Source organism: Elaeis guineensis, chromosome 2 (genome assembly GCF_000442705.2).
Source record: "Elaeis guineensis isolate ETL-2024a chromosome 2, EG11, whole genome shotgun sequence".
Classification (NCBI taxonomy): Eukaryota; Viridiplantae; Streptophyta; class Magnoliopsida; order Arecales; family Arecaceae; genus Elaeis; species Elaeis guineensis.
This window is the reverse complement of record NC_025994.2, coordinates 114845301-114866992: the sequence shown is the minus strand read 5'-3', so window position 1 is coordinate 114866992 and position 21692 is coordinate 114845301. Positions and strand designations below refer to the sequence as shown.

General features: G+C 37.2%; 2 protein-coding genes across 3 annotated transcripts in view; one reads left to right on the top strand and one right to left on the bottom strand.

The window, feature by feature from the left end:
* On the top strand, positions 1-14107 carry LOC105041863 (LRR receptor-like serine/threonine-protein kinase IOS1). The gene is given in 14 exon segments (XM_073251262.1): positions 1-53; positions 3503-4046; positions 4338-4815; positions 5268-5397; positions 5491-5562; positions 7227-7298; positions 7381-7406; positions 7409-7690; positions 9619-9881; positions 10665-10767; positions 10770-10790; positions 11529-11597; positions 11699-11885; positions 13410-14107. Coding segments are annotated over 14 exon segments (2760 nt in total). The 3' UTR covers positions 13870-14107.
* A 513-nt stretch (positions 14108-14620) lies between these two features.
* The window catches only part of LOC105041856 (putative leucine-rich repeat receptor-like serine/threonine-protein kinase At2g19230), a 29607-nt gene continuing 22535 nt past the window's right edge, over positions 14621-21692 (bottom strand). The window contains exons 6-13 of one of the 2 annotated variants that reach the window (XM_019850700.3): positions 19663-19734; positions 19503-19583; positions 18127-18293; positions 17716-17978; positions 17150-17276; positions 16085-16153; positions 15786-15978; positions 14621-15393 (exon numbers count right to left, since the gene is read on the bottom strand). In XM_019850700.3, the coding sequence (XP_019706259.1) occupies positions 14967-15393; positions 15786-15978; positions 16085-16153; positions 17150-17276; positions 17716-17978; positions 18127-18293; positions 19503-19583; positions 19663-19734 (1399 nt within the window). In that variant the 3' untranslated portion in view covers positions 14621-14966. The remainder of the gene's footprint in view (positions 15394-15785; positions 15979-16084; positions 16154-17149; positions 17277-17715; positions 17979-18126; positions 18294-19502; positions 19584-19662; positions 19735-21692) is intronic. The other variant, XM_073252854.1, reaches the window with a different exon arrangement.

The window sequence follows — 21692 nt, the reverse complement described above, 5'->3', positions numbered from 1 at the left end:
ATGGAAGTAGAGGAGATGGCCGAGATGAGGGGATATTTTAGCTTGAAACTGATGTATGGTGCCTAGTTGTGAGCTTCTCAGCAGTCACAACTCTAGTTCACGGCCAGCAAACTGAGAGTGTGAGTAAGCTCCAGCCAAACCTAGCTTGCTTGCTTTTCCTTTTTATTCCCATTTGATCGATCAGGACTGCTTCTTCCAACAAAGCTTTAAAATGGAAGGTTGTGTTCTTTTTCTTTTTCATTGAACAACAAAAACAAAATCTCAGATAGCTTGTTTCCGAGATATTTCAATTGCTTATAGGGTGTCAATTGTTTTTTTGTTTTTTGTTTTTGTTTTTTTTTTTTTTAAATTAAAGTTCCAGATGGAAGGAGTCAAGATGAGCTTCTCACATTACTACGTAGGAATGCGCTCATCTTACCTTCATGTTGTTTGTTCGTTCCATCGACTCATGAGTTGGAGGCAAGATTAACTGGATGGACAGATCATGCATGCTCGTTAATTTGTAATGCATCCATATACTCATTTCTATCACGTTTACCAAAAGAATATGCAGCCGACATGAGGAAAGCTGAAAATGATAAAAATGGCAAAAGAACATAGATCTTCCACGGCCCATGATTTGTACCGCAGAATCTAATGCAGCACTCGATGACAATCCTCAAGAGATGAATAGCTACCAAACAAAACATCCTTATGTTCCGTAGATTGTGTGCCTAATTTAATAGCTGTCCATCTTCTAATTAATGGCGGCCATTGAGCGCCGCACCAGACACCGCACATTGCAGAGGATTTGGGTCGATGAAAAAAAAGACATACGGAATTAAGAGGGCCGAAGGATGATAGTTTTAGAACTTCAGTCTTAAAAATCTTAGGAAACTGTCATTTCTGATACAAATTTAGTCTAGTTTTTCATTTGTTTTTCCCCGGCTGGTCTTTATATACCATGTCGAATCCATTAGCCAACAAGTATCTTCGGACATATCGACATTTTAAGAAGCTAGGAGGCATGAAATATGATAAACTGTCCTAGCCACGTCGTGTCAGTGAGTCCGCACCACCATAGGCTTTATTATATTCTGAATAAAACGCATTCCAACGTGAGAATGACTCATTGTGAACAAAACGGATATGTACACAGTCCACCCTATAATGGAATTAGGATTGGCTTCACTGGCCAAAAAGAATGAGTTTTCGCTGACTCCGGAAGTCACCTATTCTGCTTTAAAATGCACATTAAGTATTCCCAACATGTGCATTTAGCTACATTTAGGATCCCTTTTTTTATAGATAAAAAATTTATCTGAAAATATATATATATTTTTAAATAAATATTTTTCAAATAATATTTAGATAGAAAATTAATTTATTAATATTCTTTTATGTATGAAAAAGTAGCTTCAAAATTTATTATTTATGCTCTTTTATATTACTATTTTTTAGATAAATTATTAAAATTTATTTATATTTTTGATAATATTTTTTATATTTTTTATTTATAAAAAAATAAACTGAGTTATTGAACATTGAATGATAGAGGTATTGAAAATAAGGATGAAATATTTTAGAAATAAAATTAAATATTTACTTTACTGGCTGATGAAAAAATGATTTAGTCATCTTGAGGTGGATAAGATTTTTCTTTCATTTTATGGATAAATACTATCCATAAAAAATAACTTATCCATCTTAAAAAATATGAGAATATGGGTAAGTTGATCAATGAAAAAGTTGACCAAGTTTTTCATAATATTTAGCCATAAAAGAATAGGCCCTTAAGGGTCTGTTCATTTGAGGATAAAAATTTATCCAGAAATCTATATTTTTCTGAATAAATATTTTTCAGATAATATTTAGACTAAAAACTAATTTATTCATATTCTTTTATACATTGAAAAATAGCTCGAAAATCTGTTATCCATGCTCTTTTGCATTACTAGTTTTCTAAATAAGTTGATAAGATCTATCCATATTTTTCATAATACCCTTTATTATATAAATATTATTATATATAATAGTATAATATGATATATTATATTATAATATATTATATTATTATAATATAATATAATATAATACAATATATTATATTATGTTAATATCTTATATTAACATAATATAAAATATATTATTATATATAATAATATATATAATAATATATTATATTATTATATTAATATTATAAGGTTAAGAGTATATTAGGAATGAATTAAAAGGATTATTTTTTTGCTTGATGGAAAAATGATTTAGTTATTTCTTAGGTGGATAAATTTTTTTTTTCATTTCATAGATAAATGCTATATATAAGAAAGTAACTTATCTATCCTGAAAAGCATGAGAACATGGATAAACTGGTCAATGAAAAAATTGATCAATTTTTTTATAATATTTACCATAAAAAAATTGGCCCTAATGACATTATACGAAAGTTGGATTAAAAATATAATACCTGCAGCCAAGTCTCGTAGACTTGTTGGTCATTCAAGTTAAATTGCTCCCCCCTCATGTTTTGATTATGTGCACATTTTGTATTTTTCATCTGCAACAAGAGATTTAAAAACAACTTTCAAAATATGAATATGACGTACATCACTTGTGGTATGAGTGCTAAGTTGGTTTTGGGTTGAGTTGTGGTTAACCCACGTTTGTTTGATTAGGACATCAATGATTAATGAGTTGGACTGGATGATGTGTCTATCTATTAGGTTCGGATTGTATCTTCAGCACAAAAGAATGATCAATATTCTCTCGCAATGTCAACCATTCGGTCATGCCTTGCTTAGATCTCAAAGCACTCCGAACTTTTCTTGCATGATACATGGTGAAAAAAGATGAATCATTCTTTCTTTCATGCAAAAGATATGTCCCGTCCTCCTACGTAGGATTTGATTCGATGTAAGAGCAAAACTTCATGCTTCATCTCAGGATCCTTGAGCGCGGGGTACAGGTCAAAGATTCAAGTATCTAAGGTAGCCTACGGAAGGACCAAGTTCATCTGTAGATATCCATCAACTCCGACCCCTTTTGTAGCCCTAAATTTTTAATGAAAGAATTTAGGGCTACAACATGGAATGCAGTTGTAGCCCTAAATTGGCTGTTTGTTCCATTTTGAAATAAGCAGAAGAAACAAAGTTGAAGACATGTCGGTCAAGAAAGAGGAACAAGGAGAATTTTTGCCTGTGACGTAGCTTTTGAGGATAAGAATGCAGGAGACGATAGGGATTCTAGGAGTCGTTTGGTCTTTCCCTTTACTCATCTCCCTCTATTTTAATAGTTGGAACATAGGTTAACACGCACCATCTTCTACAATCTAAATTCGAATTTGTATTCAATATTCATATACAAATTGTCTTTTGCAATAAGAAAAAAAATACAAGTCAAGACAGCGAAAATATTTACGAGTAGAATGACAGTTGTAATGTAGTTCTTTAAATGAAAAACTGAATATAAAGAGAAGGAAGCAGAATAACCCGGGAATTGCCCCCCTTTTATTCCCATTTTGCAGGTTTTATAAGCTTCCTGGAAATTATAGTTACATTGACAACACTACCCAAATACCATATACCTCTGATGCCCAGTTTATCGACACGGGGACCAACCATAACATTTCAATGGAAGACACTGCTCTACCTTCGATACAAGATGCTAGTCTCAGAAGCTTTCCAAGCGGAATTCGAAATTGTTACGCCATGATGCCCATTATACAGAGTAAAAAATATCTCATAAGAGCATCTTTCTCGTACGGTAACTATGATGGTTCGAACAAGACTCTTGCTGCGGAACCGATTCTATTTGATCTCCACCTTGGTGTCCACCTGTGGAAAACAATCAACATATCCGATGCATCTACTGTCTACAGAACTGAGGTTATCGCTGTTGCCCCATCTGATACCGTATCAGTTTGTTTGATAAACACGGGGCATGGAACCCCATTTATTTCGTCATTGGAGCCAAGACCGCTGAAGGACATTCTTTATCCAGCTGTGAATATCTCTCAACCTCTTGTTCTTTTCCTGCGCCTCAACGTGGGACCCAAAAATAATGAGATTGTAAGGTGAGTATAACATCTCAAGGTAGGCAAGATATCAAAGACAACCATATTTTCTTTAATGTTGGAATTAATGCATTGATTGCTTCATAAGGATATCATGTCTCACGGAATATTTGGCATAGGATGTATTTTTCATCAATATAAATACTAATTGAGCCCTCATAAAAAATGTTTAAATATTATTTAGTTAATTATTCGGTAGGATTTGCCTCACAAAGTCGTCAGTATGTTTTTTCTTGAAACATTTGGATGTCATATACTATATGCAACAACGGAATCGATGCAACAGATATCGGATCGCATCTGGATACCATACGGTGGCGGGCCCGGCTGGGCCACGATATCGACGGCCTCCAAGGTCCTAAACATCTTAAACGATTATTTCGAGGCGCCAACTGCCGTTATGCAGACTACGGTCACGTCAGCGAACTCCTCCAGGTTGTCATTGGCGCGGGATCCGACAGTCCAGGATAGCAGTCTCGTGTACTACGCTATCCTGCACATCTCGGAGATCCAACCCCTCGCGTGCGAGGGGATCAACTCCAGGCAGTTCAACATCTTATTCAACGAAGTCAAGTTTTACGGCCCGTTCAGGCCGGAATATCTCTACTCGGACGCCATATACAGCACTAGACCTGTGAGAGGGGATCAACGGCAGAACCTCACTCTGGCCGCGACGGGCAATTCCACCCTCCATCCTATCCTCAATGCGTTGGAGATCTACTCCGTTATGCCCCTATCGGATGCGGCAACAGATAATGGAGACGGTATGGCATATCCACAGCACCCTTTTCCTCTAGCGTCTATTCACGTGAATAAACTAATCCATCATCCAAACTCTCAAAAACACGAATATTGTAGCATTCTATTCAAACGCTCAAATGGTGAAAAGTTGTTCCTTATTCATTTATTATTGGTAGTTCTTCAGTCAGTCGATATGTGGTTGGAAGAAAAGGATTTAGGGTTTAAGCTAATAAATTGAAAAGTTGTAGGTCGTGTTTGGTTTACTTCGAGTATGTTCAGGGTGTTGCCTCGCAAACGTTTGCATTTTTTCCCCGTTGAGACATTGTTTGGCTTGATTTTGCGACTCTAGGATGAGATTTTGATTTGGTTTTAATGTTCCGTTTTTCGGTTTTTTTTTTCTTTGTTTATTTTCTTAACAAAGTCTGTTGATGTATGTTGATGCGTTTCTTTGTTCTAACTTTGTTTCGAGCGTCAGTGGATGCCATTATGGCAATCAAGGCGTGGTATGGAATAAAAAGAAACTGGGTTGGTGATCTATGTGCTTTTGCTTGGGATGGACTGAATTGTACTTATAGTATATCTGACCCTCCAAGAATATCAGCTTTGTGAGTTTTGCAAATTAGACTCCAATTATCTGGTAGACATCTTCTTCAAAAATATCAAATGATACTAAAGTTGTTTTTCTTTTATTGTTGCAGAAATCTGTCGTCTATTGGATTGACTGGCGAAATAGCCACTTCTCTTGCCAATCTCAAAGTAATCCAATACTTGTAAGTGCTACTAGTTCCATCCTAGCTGAGTTGTCTATGACAAATAGAAGACTTGCAATAAAATTGGAAACAGCCAATGAACAAGATAAATGGCCATTCGTGGAGCCTACATGGTTAACTGCCTCCCTGACAAGGCTATGATATTAGCATCATATGAAATGAAATTTAAACAAGAAAAAAATGATTTAAATAATTATCTTTTAGTGATGCCAAGTTATGCGTGCACTAATCAGCTCTCCTGTTTCAGATGAAACCAACCTGTTCTGCTGATGTATCAGGTTCTCAGCTCCAACTGGCAGCAAAGCTGGGTTCCTCGTTACTTGCAACTGTGGCATTTTAAGACAGCTGCTAGGAATATTTGGGCTAACTTTACAAGGATTTAGAGACCCACTTTGTCTACCACTCAGAGTCTGACATATCAGCACCAAATATTGCAGACCTATTTGTAGGACAATTATAATTCCAACTTTACAATAGCCACCCAGATTGAAGAGCTATTTGTAGAACAATTATAGTTCCTGCAATCACCATGAACTCTGTATTTTGCTTTCATTAACTGAACAGGTAATGAAAATGGAGACGTAATCATTCTTCCCACAGCCTTTCTTAGAAGTACATCCTACCACAATGACAATTTTGGTATGCCTAGGCTACCTATCTTTTTTGGTTTTGCATATTATATTCCAAGAGACCATGTGGACCTTCCTTGAATCGGCAGCACGACCCCATAGAAATGCTCAAATAACCTTGTTCATCCAGTTAATAAATGACATTCGTGCTGTTGTATTAGAGAGAAACTGACTAGGGGATGAGCATAAAACAGATTTGCTTAAAGTTTACCTGCCCTGAGAAGATAGAGATCTCCACTGCCATGGATCTCGTCTAGCATTCATCTTTTGTTCCAAACATTGTAGATTAATGGGGTTAAGATGTGTTCCCTTCAAGGGCATCTGCAGATATCGGCCAATGTTCTCAATCTTCAGAATACCAATGAAGAATGTTTGAATTCTGAGGCTATTAGCTGCTGAAGGTAAGGCTCTAGGACTAAACAGTACAAAAGACTTCCCCAGATTGACTGCTGACCAGATTGAATCCAGCAATCATATATCACCTTTTTCAAGGTCCTGCAGTCTCATTCAGAGGCCCTACAAAATATTAGACAGTCATCGGCAAATAGAAGATGGCCCATTGCTGGACTATGTCTGTTAAGTCTGGGTCCTTAAGTGGTTCCGCAATGCATTTCACTATTAAGCATCATTGTCAACATCTCAGATCAAAGAATGAAAAGACATAGGGACAGCAGGCACCCTTGCCACAAACCATGGTGATGTTAATTCACTCCAACAAATGAAACCTCATATAAACCTAACTAATTACCCACTGTAGATTTTTGAACCATCTAAGCCAGGTACCCAGGATCTGCAGTCATTTGAATTAGTGATACAGGAATATCATAGCTGTATTTAGTTGTTTGGGTTTCAGTTTGAATTATTCCCCTGTAAATGCTGTAAATTTTTCTTTTCCCATTATTTGATTGCTTTAGTTGGTCTTGTCATGTCATCAGGATCACAGATTTGATATAGCTGAAATTGTATATCACAATTGAATAAATGTATAAAAAAAAATTAGTACGAAAATGGTTCACTAATAATTTGCTTTCACAGAGATTTGTCTTACAACAACATAACAGGGACGATACCTGATCTTCTATCAGACTTATCATCCCTCAAGCTCTTGTAAGTGTTCATGTTAAACTTGTGATTCAAATTATCAATAGCAAAGAAGATCGATGGTTCAACAACATCTGGCTTGATGCAGAGATTTAACAGGCAACCAACTCACTGGTCAATTCCTTCTGGTCTCATTAGAAGATCAGAAAATGGGATTCTCACATTGAGTTTTGATCTGTTCTCTGGAACTCTCTGGTTCTTGATGATGTTTTGTAGGTTAAGATTTGATGCAAGAATAAGGACTTTGCAGAAATTTTCAAACTTATGCAGGGTGTGGTGCAAAATGCATTCCATGATTAGAAAATTTTTGACATTTGGGGCTGATGGAGGTCCTAGGGGTATTCATTGGATTAAGAAGGATACTATTGTTGCAGGACTTATGAAAATTTCTGTTAAATGTAATATTTGATCGAGGTTGAATTCTAAAGGATTACAGTTGAGAACTTTGCAGTATGAAGGGTAAAGCATAAGGTTTAAGAGCCTAGGGATTTGGCGGGGTTTAATGGAGCTTTAGAAAGAATCGATCAGCTTCATGAGTTTTGATGAATTTATCTGGGCTTGAACTTTATTTCTTAAAGATGATGATAAGCAACTTTTTTTCTAAGAAAAAAATCTAATGGTCTAAATTATAATCTTTAAAGTTCAAAAATCCTTAGTGAGCGGGTTTCCTTGTGCCCCAAGCTCTTTGATGCCAGTCCACAGGATCTTGCTGATAGTATCAAAGTTCATTAATCAATTCTCAGGCACAAGTTCTGATTCAACCATTCACTCTTTCACCATTTCCATAGTTGTTAGATGTTGGAACAAATGAGATATGTTGTATCACCCACATCGTGATCTATTTACTTAAAAATTGAATGGTTGTTATAGAACTTTTAGACAGCCTCCAAAGTTAGGGATGCATCCTCTGTCAAGAAAATGGAGCAGTATGTTCCTCAACATGTTTGCTATCTCTGTTAGAACAAAATATGCACTATACTTTCCCGAATTTTTCAGACCTGACAAAGCAAGAGCTTAAGTCATACATATATCAAGCTAGGCATGTGGGGGCAAGGGACCTGCATATTTTTACACGTGAAAGTCCAAGTACTTTTATGTGGAGAGTTAACTTTCCCACCTGATTCAACTAATGGTATAAATTGTGCAGGCCTGCTAAAGTTTGCCTTTATGCTTCATGACCACCAAAGGAAACTCAAGACATTATATCACAAGAAGTTTTCATTATATATATCACCAAGGAAACTTGTGATATATAATGAAAAAAATGATAAATTTACTGGTGAAGAGATGCATGTATTGCTTTTAATTAACGTTTTAATTGGGGAGGGAATCAACCATTACCTTTGTTAACAAAAGAAGGTCCCATAATAGTTTAATTAGCACCTTGTTGATCTAATGTAATATTTAGAAATTATATCACAAGGAACCTGGCTTCTTGTATAAATTCTAAAATCATACATTAAGCTTTATTCAATGCTAAAAGGTTAATGTTTTTGATGATCATTGGAGGTGCACTTGAACTCTCGTATTTTCCACATTAACTCAAAATCCGGATGCTTATAGCCCATAAAGTAGGAAAGTTGAAATTGCCACTCATCCTTTTGATGAATTATATTAAATTAATCATCATCCTAATTTTTCTTTTTTTTTTTTTTTTTTTAAGAAGTGTGTTAATCTCTGAGTCTGGTAATTGAAACATTGACAAACTATAATTTTGAGCATCTGCCTATGAAGCATTCCAAGTAAGTCATCTTCAAAACTTAGCTACTTCTTTCTCATGGCCTTGGAGGTAAATTTCAACTGGGTTACTCCTGATCCAGGCCCCTGGATCCAGAAGCAGGACTTCACTGTAGTGAAGGAGCTGCCAACCTTTATACCCCACCTTGGTGTCTTTAATGCATATTGATGCAAGCATTTCTTTGAGCAATTTATGACTTCTTCTGTGTTTTCTTTTTCCTTTATGAGCTCATATTTGCTGCTAATAATTTATTAAAATTTTTTAATGCTAGAGTTGATCCAAATCTTTGTGCCAATGGAAACTCGTGTGAGGTGAATGTAATGAAGAAGAAGAAGAAGAAGAAGATTACAACAACTATTATTGTGATTCTGTCAATAGCTCCTGTAGTTCTTTTGCTAGTGTTGGTATTTATTCTGTGCAAAATGAGAAGGCAGAAAGGGTTTTTTTTTTTTTTGTTGCAGGAAATTCTTGCTTGTGCATTCATGCTCTATTCAATTTTTGCTCATCCACAGAAAACAAACACTATCGCAGATATATGTACTTAATATTTTTTGTATTTAATGTTTCCATCCATGTCCTTATGAAATGATAGCTCGTTTTCTTTGAAAGATTTGGCTTCAAGTACCTCTTTGAGGCGACAGAAAAAGGAGCACAATAATGATCCTTTGCAACTTGAGAGTCGGCAATTTACATACAAGGAGTTGGAGGTAATAACTAACAACTTTGAACGTGTCATTGGCAAAGGAGGTTTCGGGACTGTCTATCATGGCTATTTAGAAAATGGAAGTCAAGTAGCAGACAAAATGCGCTCACAATCATCATCACAAGGGGATAAGGAGTTTCTGGCTGAGGTAATTGATTCCAGTTTAGTCAGGTCTTTGATTCCTAAAGATTAGATTGCTTCATGTCATGACAATTGATGGTATTGAAGGATGGTTCAACAGTAGTTTATAAGGAAGTTCTTGGATTCCCACACATTATATACAGTAATGCAAGGATAGGAAATTAAAGCATCCAATTTGCCTCTGAAAAAGATGCTGGATCATGGGGTTAATATGGTCATCTAGGAGAGTCAAACTTTGAATCCTGTTATATGGTAATCATCAATATAAAATTCTTCTTGAGAGTTTCCGTCACATCCAAAATGAACAGAAAGTAGTGCTTATTCAGTGTCATGGTATTATCACCTTGTCCACTCCCAAGATTGCCTACCACTTTTTTTGCTGGTAAATTATATTAGAGAATCAATGAAGCCCCCGAGGGGATCATTAGATGTCCAATCAATATCCATATTTTATCTAATATATGGTGACTGATACACATGGAATGGCGTAGTTGAGGAGACAGCTATATATTGTTACCAAGTTGATTCACCAACTATATCCATCCACAAGATCCTGCAATTCCAAGTTGATCTGATGAAATGCTATTTTTTTTTCTTCCGATTGTGGCATCAATGACCTATCTAAACATTCCTCTGTCTGCCTTCTCCATCTTTCCTGGTCAACAAAATTGAAGGCTTCGAGCTATATTTTCCATCCACATTTAGGCTATCATTAGATAAGGCAGTAGGGCATCTAAGCACCCCCAAGATGAAGTTCTTCAATGGATAAACATTCTGGATTGTGTTGCAGGCCCAGAACTTAGCCAGGATTCATCACAGGAACCTGGTTTCTTTGGTTGGCTACTGCAGGGATGGAAATTACTTGGCGCTTGTCTATGAGAACGTGTCTCAAGGAACCTACAAGAGCATCTGAGAGGTTTGGAATTCCAAAAGCTTCCATATTATCTAAATTTATCCTGTAATATTGGACTGATCCATAATAGGTGCCTACTGACTTGGTTTTTCCAGTTCAATTCTCTCTTTTTTTTTTTTTTTTAAAAATCTTCATTCATATTCCTCTTCAGAAAAAGTTAGTTATACATTATACAATTGAATAAACATATCCATAAAATTATGACAGCTGTGGAACGTGGTGATTTGTCACATCTCATAGTTAAAGCTCAGAACTTTTTCTTTGATTTCCTTGTTAGAAAATTATACAATTCCAAGAATAAAATAATTTATGAGGGGGATGCTTCAATGGTCTAATGCCAGCAAGTCACAATAATAGTTACTTTGATATATATAAATCTAGAAAATGTCCTTAAGAATTCTCAAAAACATCAACAAGAAAGAAAGAAAAAGAGAGAGAGAGAGAGAGAGAGAGAGAGAGAGAGAGAGAGAGAGAGACTTTATTTTGAAGACCATCCAAAGTTAACTTATCATGATTTATTGGTACATCCTAATGTCGCTGAGCTTTCTACAGCTGACACCTCATTTTTTTTATGACAAAGGGTGATTCATCACCCAGGTTTATTTATTGGTAGCTGACATCTACTGTGACTGATGACATCTTACATTAGTTGAAACCTAGCTGAATATCATGGCAAGATGTTGCCTAGAAAGTGTTCTTTTGGCACACTTGCTGATAGGTTGTTATTATGATCTTTAACAGGTAAAGCTTGCAAAGCTAGAGCTTTGAGTTGGGATGAGCGGCTCCGAATTGCAGTAGACGCTGCACAAGGTTTGGCAGGATTGGAGTACTTCTTCTCTACCTTTTTGCCATTTCTCGTGTTCTTGGGGAATTATTTGTTCTCTATTTCCCTTGGCTTTGATGACGTGCAGGGCCGGAGTATCTGCACAAGGGATGCAAGCCACCACTAATTCATAGAGATGTGAAAACTGGCAACATTCTCTTGAGAGGGCTAGAGGCGAAGATTGCAGATTTTGGGCTGTCCAAAGTCTTCCACAGTGATATCCAATCTCATGTATCCACAGCAGTGGTTGGTACCCCAGGATACCTTGATCCTGAGTACGTGTTCTTTCTTCATTTCTCTTATTTTGGACTACAAGAAAAAGCCATCCTGAAAAATTCATCACAAATGGAATATGGTCAAGAAAAGATGGTAATAAAAGCAAAAGGAAACGAGGGCAACAAAAAGTATACTCCCCAGTCCTCCACTTGAAATTAAAAGATTTTTCCCAGTGTCTAAAACCAAACCAATAAATTGCTTTCAGAATGAGGCAAAAATTTTGGTGGAGGAAAAAATCTGAAAATGTAAGCCACCAATACAGGCAAAACATCTCCATTATGATACAAAGCATGGTTTTAAAAATCACCAAAACAGGATGGTACAACCAGTACCGTACCATTCCTTGTGAAAGCAGCACCAATCCACATGTCAAGATGCTGAAATAGCTGCATCAGTATGTACAGTCTGTTCCAATCCATATTAGTGGGTACCATACTGGACATGCCACCAATTGTTTTTCAAATTTTTGAATGTATCAGTTTTGATACATACCATTGGTATTGGTACTGTAACGATATTGTATCATTCTGATTGGAAAACAGCATGGAGTTCGGTATCAGTGTTTAAGACCTCGATATAAAGCAGTCCCCTTGTTACCAACTATCACTGGTCTAAGGTAATCATTCACTATCTTATGTGGTTGGACATGTGAGAATGAAAACAAGTAGCTTATTTATTCTCCAAAACAAGAAAGGATTTAGACAGAAGCAAGAACCCCAGTTTCCCAAGAAAAGCTACCTAATCCACCTTGACTTTCCAAGAGCATATACATACACTGTTATCTTTAGTTGGGTGAAATTTTTATTCAAAAAAGATATACAAGAGAAGTATGCAAATATAAAAGAGGGAATGCGTTCATCAAGTTGCATGATAGATAAAATCTTAATATATATGATATGGATCCCAGCCATGGCATGCTTCCTTGCATGTACATCACATTTGCAAGTACCACAGCCATCTGTGCACTCTTTTACTTGCACTGTTTCATCAAAAAGCTCTTTTACTTGCACTGTACATGCGAAGATCTAGCATCTGTAACTACTTGTGCTGCCACTGTTATTTTGCTGCTGCTGCCACTAACTTTGCAGTTCACCACTGCAATTTTCTAAAATGAGACATAACATGATCTAGCATATAGAGTCTTCTAACCCCTGTGGCATTAAATCATTAGTTGGGTTTAGTATGTCATTGAGGAGATTACAGATAATAAACAAACAAGATAAAATAATTTTTGCAAGTTCACACAAGCAACCAGATCAGAGAACTTCTGGCAATTCTCTGCATCGCCTGGAGCACCGATTGATACTTTGTACTCAGTGGATTCCTGTCATTGCCCATTTATGCAGCCAAACAAAAATTTTGATCGCCATAGTGTCAGTGTCACTTTACCATTATCTGTGATTTGCTGTACAGCTCATGCTCATTTTCTCTTTGATGCTTCTCTTTTGTTGGATGTCAGTGATTAGTCCTCAGATGAATGTTGCAAATTGAACTAATCTGAAAATGGATTTCTACATGCGCAGGTACTATGATACCTTCCAGTCCAGTGAGAAGAGTGATGTATGCAGCTTTGGAGTGGTTCTCCTGGAGCTGATCACAGGACAACCTGCAATAATGTCAATTCCAGAGAGTTGTAGCATAATTCTTTGGGTGCACCAAAGGCTTGCCAGAGGGAATATTGAGGATGCCATTGATGCAAGGATGAAAGGGGAGTATGATGTGAATTCTGTCTGGAAAGCTGCTGATGTGGCATTGAACTGCACGGAGCAAGCTTCCATCCAAAGGCCAACCATGGCTGACGTTGTGATGCAGCCGAAGGAGGGCTTGGAACTGGAGGCTGCTCGTGAGAGGATCATGAACAGCAATCTGTTCACATGCAGCGAGAATCTCTACACAGAATCTAGTGATGAGGGCCGGAATGGTATATATGAAATGGAACATGTCGGAAATATATCAGCAGTAAGCGCTCCGGTGGCAAGATAAAATTGATTTCAGCTTACCTGTGCTCAGAGCCTATTGTGGCCCTGTATTTCCAGTCATAACATCTTTCAAATAGACATGTTTACCTTTATAGTCTTGTCAAGCTGTAAACGTGCTACGTTGTCTTTAATGATCTCTGAACAAAGTAATGTTTTTTGAATTTTAGAAGGTACTCAGAGTTGTCTGGACCACAACACTGATACAAGTCTTCAGGTTATTGGCAAGGATTTCGTTTCTACTACAGTTACTGTAAAGTGAATACATCAAGATAAGTTTGAGAGAGAACTTGGTAACTAGCGAGAACGTCCTTGCTCAGATGCTATTTTGAGAGATGACTCGATAAGCCTTCATGAGTTTGGTGCATGAGATATAAAAGGACAAGTTGTGGATAATCAGGAATAGCTTCGCACAAGCTCTACAAATGGAATTAAGAATACAAGAGCCGAAACAGACTTGGTATCGCTTTGCACGAGCTCTCCTTTTCATTTCTTTTAGTTAAAGTTAGTTTCAAATGTCAAACCACACTTAAAAGGGCAGGAAGGGGGCCACTCGGGTGTGAGGCTGAAAACCTGAAGGCAGGACATTGAAAGAAAATTGGTATTGGAGAAATAAATATATTTATTATGTATATTACAACGCAAAAAATGATGAAGGAATTATGCAGAGTGTTCTTGGACGCACTGCAGAATTTGGAAAGCTAGAATTAAAAAATATGAATCTTTGACATAAAAAGATCTCGGCCATGCTAGAGATATGTAAATAATTTTTCTTGATTTATGGTATTCAGAAACCAGCAGAGCATCAATTAGTGCCCATAATGTTATATATACCCAGTTTTCAGTAAGACAAAATCCAGACTAGCACAGTTGATTACACCCATGAATTCAGTTCAGGAAAGAAAACAGTAATCATTACATACCACAGCACCACTAGAATTCAGGCAAGTTATGTTTGGGTTTTCGGAGCACACAGACCATTATTATACACAATAACCACAAAGTATACTCAATGCCACGCTAATTACCAAACATGCACCCATAACCATCTGAAACATCTGACCTCACAAGCACAGGGTGGAGGAGGAGATGGTAAGATCACTCTTATCTCGCAGATGGACCAACTGACATCAACTTGTTTCGGTCTAGTTCAAATGCAGCATTCGGGCTTACGTCGAGGCCTTCACTGTGTAAGCTTTCACTCCTCTCTCGAGCAGCCTCCAGTGCCAAGCTTTCTTTCAGCTGGATCACAACATCAGACATTGTTGGTCTCTGGGTGGAGAATTGTGCCGTACATTTCATCGCTAAATCCACGATTTTCCAGACAGAATTGGCATCATACTCTCCCTTCAGCCTTGCATCCATAGCATCTTCTATGTTCCCTCTGGCAAGCTTTGAGGCCACCCGTTGAACTATGTAAGCCTTCCCTGGGCCTGGTGTAATGGGAGGATGGCCTGTAATCAGCTCCAAAAGAACCACCCCAAAGCTATAAACATCACTCTTCTCATTGAGCTGGTAGGAGTTATGGTACCTAAACAAGCACAAAAATAAACCTGGATTAGTTTTCTTTTCTGTTCACCAACTACAGAGTAGATAAGGCCACAGCCCCTGCGGTTAAATATAAATTAAAACATGGTCTAAGTTTCTACAAACACGAAACATTTGGCCACAGCATATGCACAAGAACAGTGTATTGCTATCTAAAATGACCAAGCTATTTTTGCCATGATAAGAACCGAGAACATTGTTTTCAATTTTACTATTTTTAGACATTTCTATCTTTTCCATGTTGACAGCACTCAATTGCATTGACTTAATTTAATCTCTCTCTAGCTTTCTGGAAGTCTGACCCTTAAATAATGAGGTTTTCAGAACATCTTATGTAGAGAGTATATCAGAAAGGAAGTGATCGCAAGGGCATACTCAGGATCAACATATCCTGGGGTGCCAACCACCATCTCCGTGGATACATGAGTGTGAGAATCACTGAGGAGAGACTTGGACAGCCCAAAATCTGCTATTTTAGCAACCAGTCCTTCACCCAAGAGGATGTTGCTGGTTTTCACATCTCTATGAATTATTGGAGGTGTGCATCCCTTGTGCAGATACTCCAGCCCTACATCATATTTAAGCCCAGAAATCAGCAGACGAAGAGAAACTATAAAGGCCAAAATTTGGCAAAAGGATAGAGATTAGAGTTTGTGTTGCATTTCCAGCCAAACCTTGTGCAGCTTCAACTGCAATCTGGAGTCGCTCTCCCCAACTCAAGATTCTGCCCAGGTCAGCTTTGCCTGTAAAATGTCATAAATATGATATGTTTGTTATGTGTTCTGAAAGGTTAATGCAGAAGGCAACAGAAAATCATTTCCTAGAAAACAATGTGCCTTGACGTAACCCAAGATTGATGATTTCCATCAATAATGGCCAAATTCATCAGACATGATCAGAGTTGTGGAGATGCTTATTCCCCTGTTTGGATGTACCAAGTATAAACATCATAATTTTGATTTTTAATCAGTTATGGCATTAATCAGGTACGAATTTGGCAGTGTTTGTTAGGGACATCACAAAACAGAACTCTAAATTTACAGAAATGAAACTCTTCTGGTAGTAGAATTTTTTCAAGCTGTCACGATTTTTCCTCTCATCTTGGCGGCATCTCCTTCTAACTCTCTAGCATTTTGAAACCAAGCAACCCCTCCTTAAACTTACCAGTTTTTGTAACTTCATTAACATCGAATCATGTAAAAGCAAATACATACTGGAGTCTGAAATCAAAATCCCTCCAAAGACATTGGATGCCGGCTCACCAAGCTGGTAAAGTTACCTGGTATTTATATCCAATTGAAGAGCACCTTCACTGAAACAACCTAGGACCTCAAACAAAAATGCTAGCCTGAAGGTATTATTTACGTTCATTGGTCCTATATAAGTACCCAGCCGATGTGGGACTGAATGCACTCATGCACAGGTCCTCACAACTACATTTCATGATCTCAATGAAATTTCAAAAGGCTTTGCTCTCTTTCCTCTCCAAAAGAAAATGATCCTCCATACACATTCTAATTTTTTTCCCAAGAACGTGATAAACCACCATGCCACATAGCCACTATCATTATGTAATTAAATTTCTCTAATAAAGCTTATCTAGCATCATGTTACTAATATTTTCTTAGAAACAAAATGGAACCTACAAGAAGAGCTGGAAATATCAGACCAGCCCATATTTGGCTTGTTTAATTTTGCAGAATATTTAAAATGTGATGTTTCTGGAATATGTGTGGGACCTCTTAGATGATCTCGAAGGCTTCCTTGAGACATGTAATCATAGATGAGTGCCAGGTAATTCTCATCCTTGCAGTAGCCGACAAAAGTTACCAGGTTCTTGTGATGAACCCTTGTCAAGCTCTGGGCCTGCAGCACAACACCAAAAACAAAAATTTTGTCAAATGAGGTTCTGCTGAAGAACATCATCACTTTCAGGTTCTAGTTGCTCTTATATATCATACAAAGACAGAATATTGGAAAATTTAACCGCCAAGAAAAAGATAGTGCTGCTGTATGAAAGAAGGAAAAGAGGATAAGTATAATATTTTTTACATTTTCCAGAATTGGAAAATTGACTGATCATCTCTTACAATGTATTATCGACACCAATCAGATAGAATTGGCTTTTGGCTCTCCTGAATGATCATTTTACCCTTTTGTTATCATGTATGGAATATTGAAGTATCCAAAAATCTGAGTAGAGTACCACAGCACCAAACTTTAATCTCAATAATCATCATTACCTTTTCTTAAAGCTATATAATCTTCACTCTTACGGAGGAATAACAATCTCAAAATCAGTTACCTCAGCCAGAAATTCCTTGGTCCCTTGTGATGATGACTGAGAGCAAAGCTTGACTGCAACTTGGACACCATTTTCTAAGAAGCCATGATAAACAATCCCAAATCCTCCTTGGCCAATGATTCGTACAAATTTATTAGTTATGTTCTCCAAGTCTTTGTATGTGAATTGTCGGCTCTCAAGTTTCAGTTGATGGTCTTTACAGTCTACATTTCGTTCAGTGCGATCTTCACACGGTCGCCTCACAGAGGAATCCATGGCAAAATCTTCAAATATAGGAAGATGTCACGACATACAGGCCATAGACAGAACCAAGTTCATAACTTAATGTGCCAGTGATTGCTCACTGAATATGAATTTAAAGTGAACTAGGTTTGAATGCACAAAGTAGGATTTGCTGGATAATATATTTACCTTGTTGCCTTCTTCTTGTTATCCACACAATAAGCACGACCACTAGCAGCACCACCACACCTATTGAGATAATCATGATAATTGGGGTAGTGATCTTCTTCTTATTATTATTGTTGCAAGCAGTGCCACATGTACTCTCATTGATGCATGGATTTGGGCCATCAATTCTAGCATTAGAAAAATGTTGTAAACAGCTAACACAAGTCCAAGCTCAAGAAGAATAACCAAACTTGGGAGGTCTACTGTAGATACATGCATCAAAATTTATGCATTTCTTCCTCATGTAAGAAGTACCATAAAATAAGGGAAATCAGATAAGTCACTTTGTTGCTAACAGAAACTTCAAAACATGCCCAGTGACCCAGAGTTGGGGAATGAAATTTAGCTCCCTTCATTTCTTTGGAGTTGGATTCATTTTATTTATGTAAGACGGCTAATGACACCTTAATCATTCTTAAAAACAAACTCTTTTGTTTTTCTGGAAACCATGGATGCTCACTCTTCTACAGCTCTTCCAGTTGATAAAAACAGAACCAAACGATCTACTTATTCCGGGGCACTGTAACTTGTCACCTACTGTTATTTACTAACAAGAAAAACAAAGATGCCAGGTCCATTACTCAAGCCTACTTCATTACAGAACTTCCTAAAATGTCATGACATCTTCATCCCAACTTTGGCAACCAGTTGAGATCCCATTGGACCCCAGGTAAGCTCCATATGCAAGCCCTCAATAATAAAAACAGGCTACGATTTCCTAAAAACTTATCTCATTTTAAAGTTCTAACTTTTAGGTTTCACAGTTAATTTCTTTGTTGAATTGGTAGTAATTTTCAAACATAAATTTAGGAATATCGCGAAGCTCTAATTATTTATCATGCTCCAGTTCTTGTTCTTCTTCCACTCTGATTTGGAGTTTCATGCAATTATGATAATTTCCTTTATTACATGAAGAGTGAAATTAACATAGCTTTCTATCATTTTCCACAAAATGTAATCATTACTTGCAAGTAGTCAGATAAAATGACTTTGTTATCAGGATCACCCAACAAGGTATAGTAAGGGCCAGAAGCAGTCGCAACTTCTGCGTCCAAGGAACCAACCAAGAACCCTCAGCCTCTGACTTTCACTCATCATGCCTAAATTACATGGATTATGAAAATGAATTTGCAATATCTCTGTATATTGCATCATTTGACCCAAAGCCTTGAAGGGAGCTATTTTCTATAATAGATATCTCCGGTGTTGACTATGTGAAGATGTTCTTTGAACAATGGATTACTTGAGCTCTCTTTAGGTCTGGTAGAGCAACCCACGGAGTATATAGGTAGTCATATTCATATAAGATTGTTAAAATGGACTGAGGAGATAAATACCTCAATATAAGCGAACCCTCCTCTGATTTTCTTAGGAGATCAGCAGGAACTGGTCCAGTCAATTGGTTACCTCTCAAATTTCTGCAAAAAGCCAGATATAGTTGGATCCTCAATTTTCCTTTGCAATGATGTGAACCATGAGGTTCATGTGTAAACTTACAGCAGTTGGAGGGATGATATGTCCGCTAGAAAACCAGGTATCGTCCCTGTTAAGTTGTTGTAAGACAGATCCCTGGAATGAGAAGTTACGGAAACATCATTAGTGCATTGAAGTTTCTATACATGCCTGTGCCATTGCTAAGGTACTTCATTTAAGTCAATTGTTCTTGTTTCTTACCATATCTCAACACTTAAAGTAACTAACTGAAGAACAAAGATGTAACAGGTATTCTGAATTACAATTTCATTAAAATCAACTATGACTTAGATGACTGGCGTCATGGCACATGATCCTGCATACTCATCCCAAATGATTCATTTCTTGTACATGGTCATGGAATTTTGAACAACTACCATAATGACTCATGCACGTCATTTTCATGTGTTTTTTATAGCCCTCTCAAGATATCTGAAAAATCAACCTAGGGGTTAGCTCCATCAAAATATGAATAGGTCATTAGTATTTGTGTCAATAAGGTTCTTAATATAAAGAAAAATAAAAAAAAGCAAATCCTTTATGTATTCATGTTATGATTGTGTGCTATCCGCTTGCATACAAGACATCTCTTTAGAAGATATGTCTACAACAAGCAAATAGAAATGTGAAGAGCTACACCACAGTTCACTGAACTCAAAAGTGCAATCATCACTCCTGGAATTGAAATTCTTCTAATAGGAGGGCACACCACGAAGGCACTTGACTTTTTTACCAATTATCACTTTAATAGGGATTTGCCGATCTATGCTGGAAAGGAGATTTGCCAAGCTATGGGCTTTTACATTATTGTTCCTTATATCCTTTAACTTGGTCTATGGCCAACTGTTAGTGAATCGTGAGCTGCAGTCTTTGTTGTCTCTGTTGATCTTTAGTTGAGTTCTAGTTTTCAGGAATAACTGACTGGTTCTTAGGTTGTTAGTTGTTCTGTTTGTTGCTATTTTTTTTTGTTAAGTTAGTTGCAGTTAACGTATTTTTGTGGGTTGCAGAATTGTAGGTGTGCAGTTAAGAAGTATCTTGTATTTATTCAGTAGTAAAAAAATTAATAAAATTATCCTTCCTTTTCAAAAAATAATAGTGGTATCAGAGCCTCCTTGATCTTTAGGCGACTGTGAGTGACTTGTGAGACTGATTGAGAAGTGTGTCTGCATCCATAGAAGCTGAAGAAAAATGGAGGCAGGATCGAGTGGTTTTTCAGCCATGGCTCCACCAGTGTTTGATGGAGAAAATTATCAAGCTTGGGCAGTGAGAATGCAAGCCTATCTAGAGGGTTGTGATTATTAGAAAGCTGTAGAAGCAGATTATGAAATTGCTCCTCTTCTTGAAAATCCAACTCTAAATCAAATCAAGTATCACAAGGAAAAGACAACAAGAAAAGCAAAGGCCAAAGCTTGTTTGTATGCTGCTGTTTCACCTGCCATTTTTCGTAGAATTATGGCTTGTGGATCAGCCAAAATTATTTGGGACTTCCTCAAAGCCGAGTATCAAGGAGATGAGAGGATTAGAAGCATGAAGGTGCTGAATCTGATCAGAGAGTTTGAGAGATTGCAGATGAAGGAGTCTGAGACAATCAAGGAGTATTCTGATCAGTTGATAGGCATTGCTAATAAGGTAAGAGTTCTTGGCACTGACCTCACTGATAATAGGCTAGTGCAGAAGATTCTTGTTTCTTTGCCTGAAAGGTTTGAGGCAACCATTGCCTCTTTGGAGAATACCAAGGATTTGTCTCAGATCAAATTGGCAGAATTGCTTAGTGCTCTGCAAGCACAAGAGCAAAGGAGGTTGATGAGGCAAGAAGGAAGTATAGAAGGAGCTTTGCAGGCCAAAATTCAGCAGAATTTTGGAGTAAAAGGTAAGAAGCTAAAAAGGAAGAAAGGGTATGGCAGTGCTTCTGAAGTTGTTGTAGGTGAGGGCAGTGCAAGCATCTCAAACAGTAGCAAAGGGGGAAGATATCCTCCATGTCAGCACTGTGGAAAATGAAATCATCCACACTTCAAGTGTTGGAGAAAGCCAGATATGAAGTGTAGAAGGTGTCA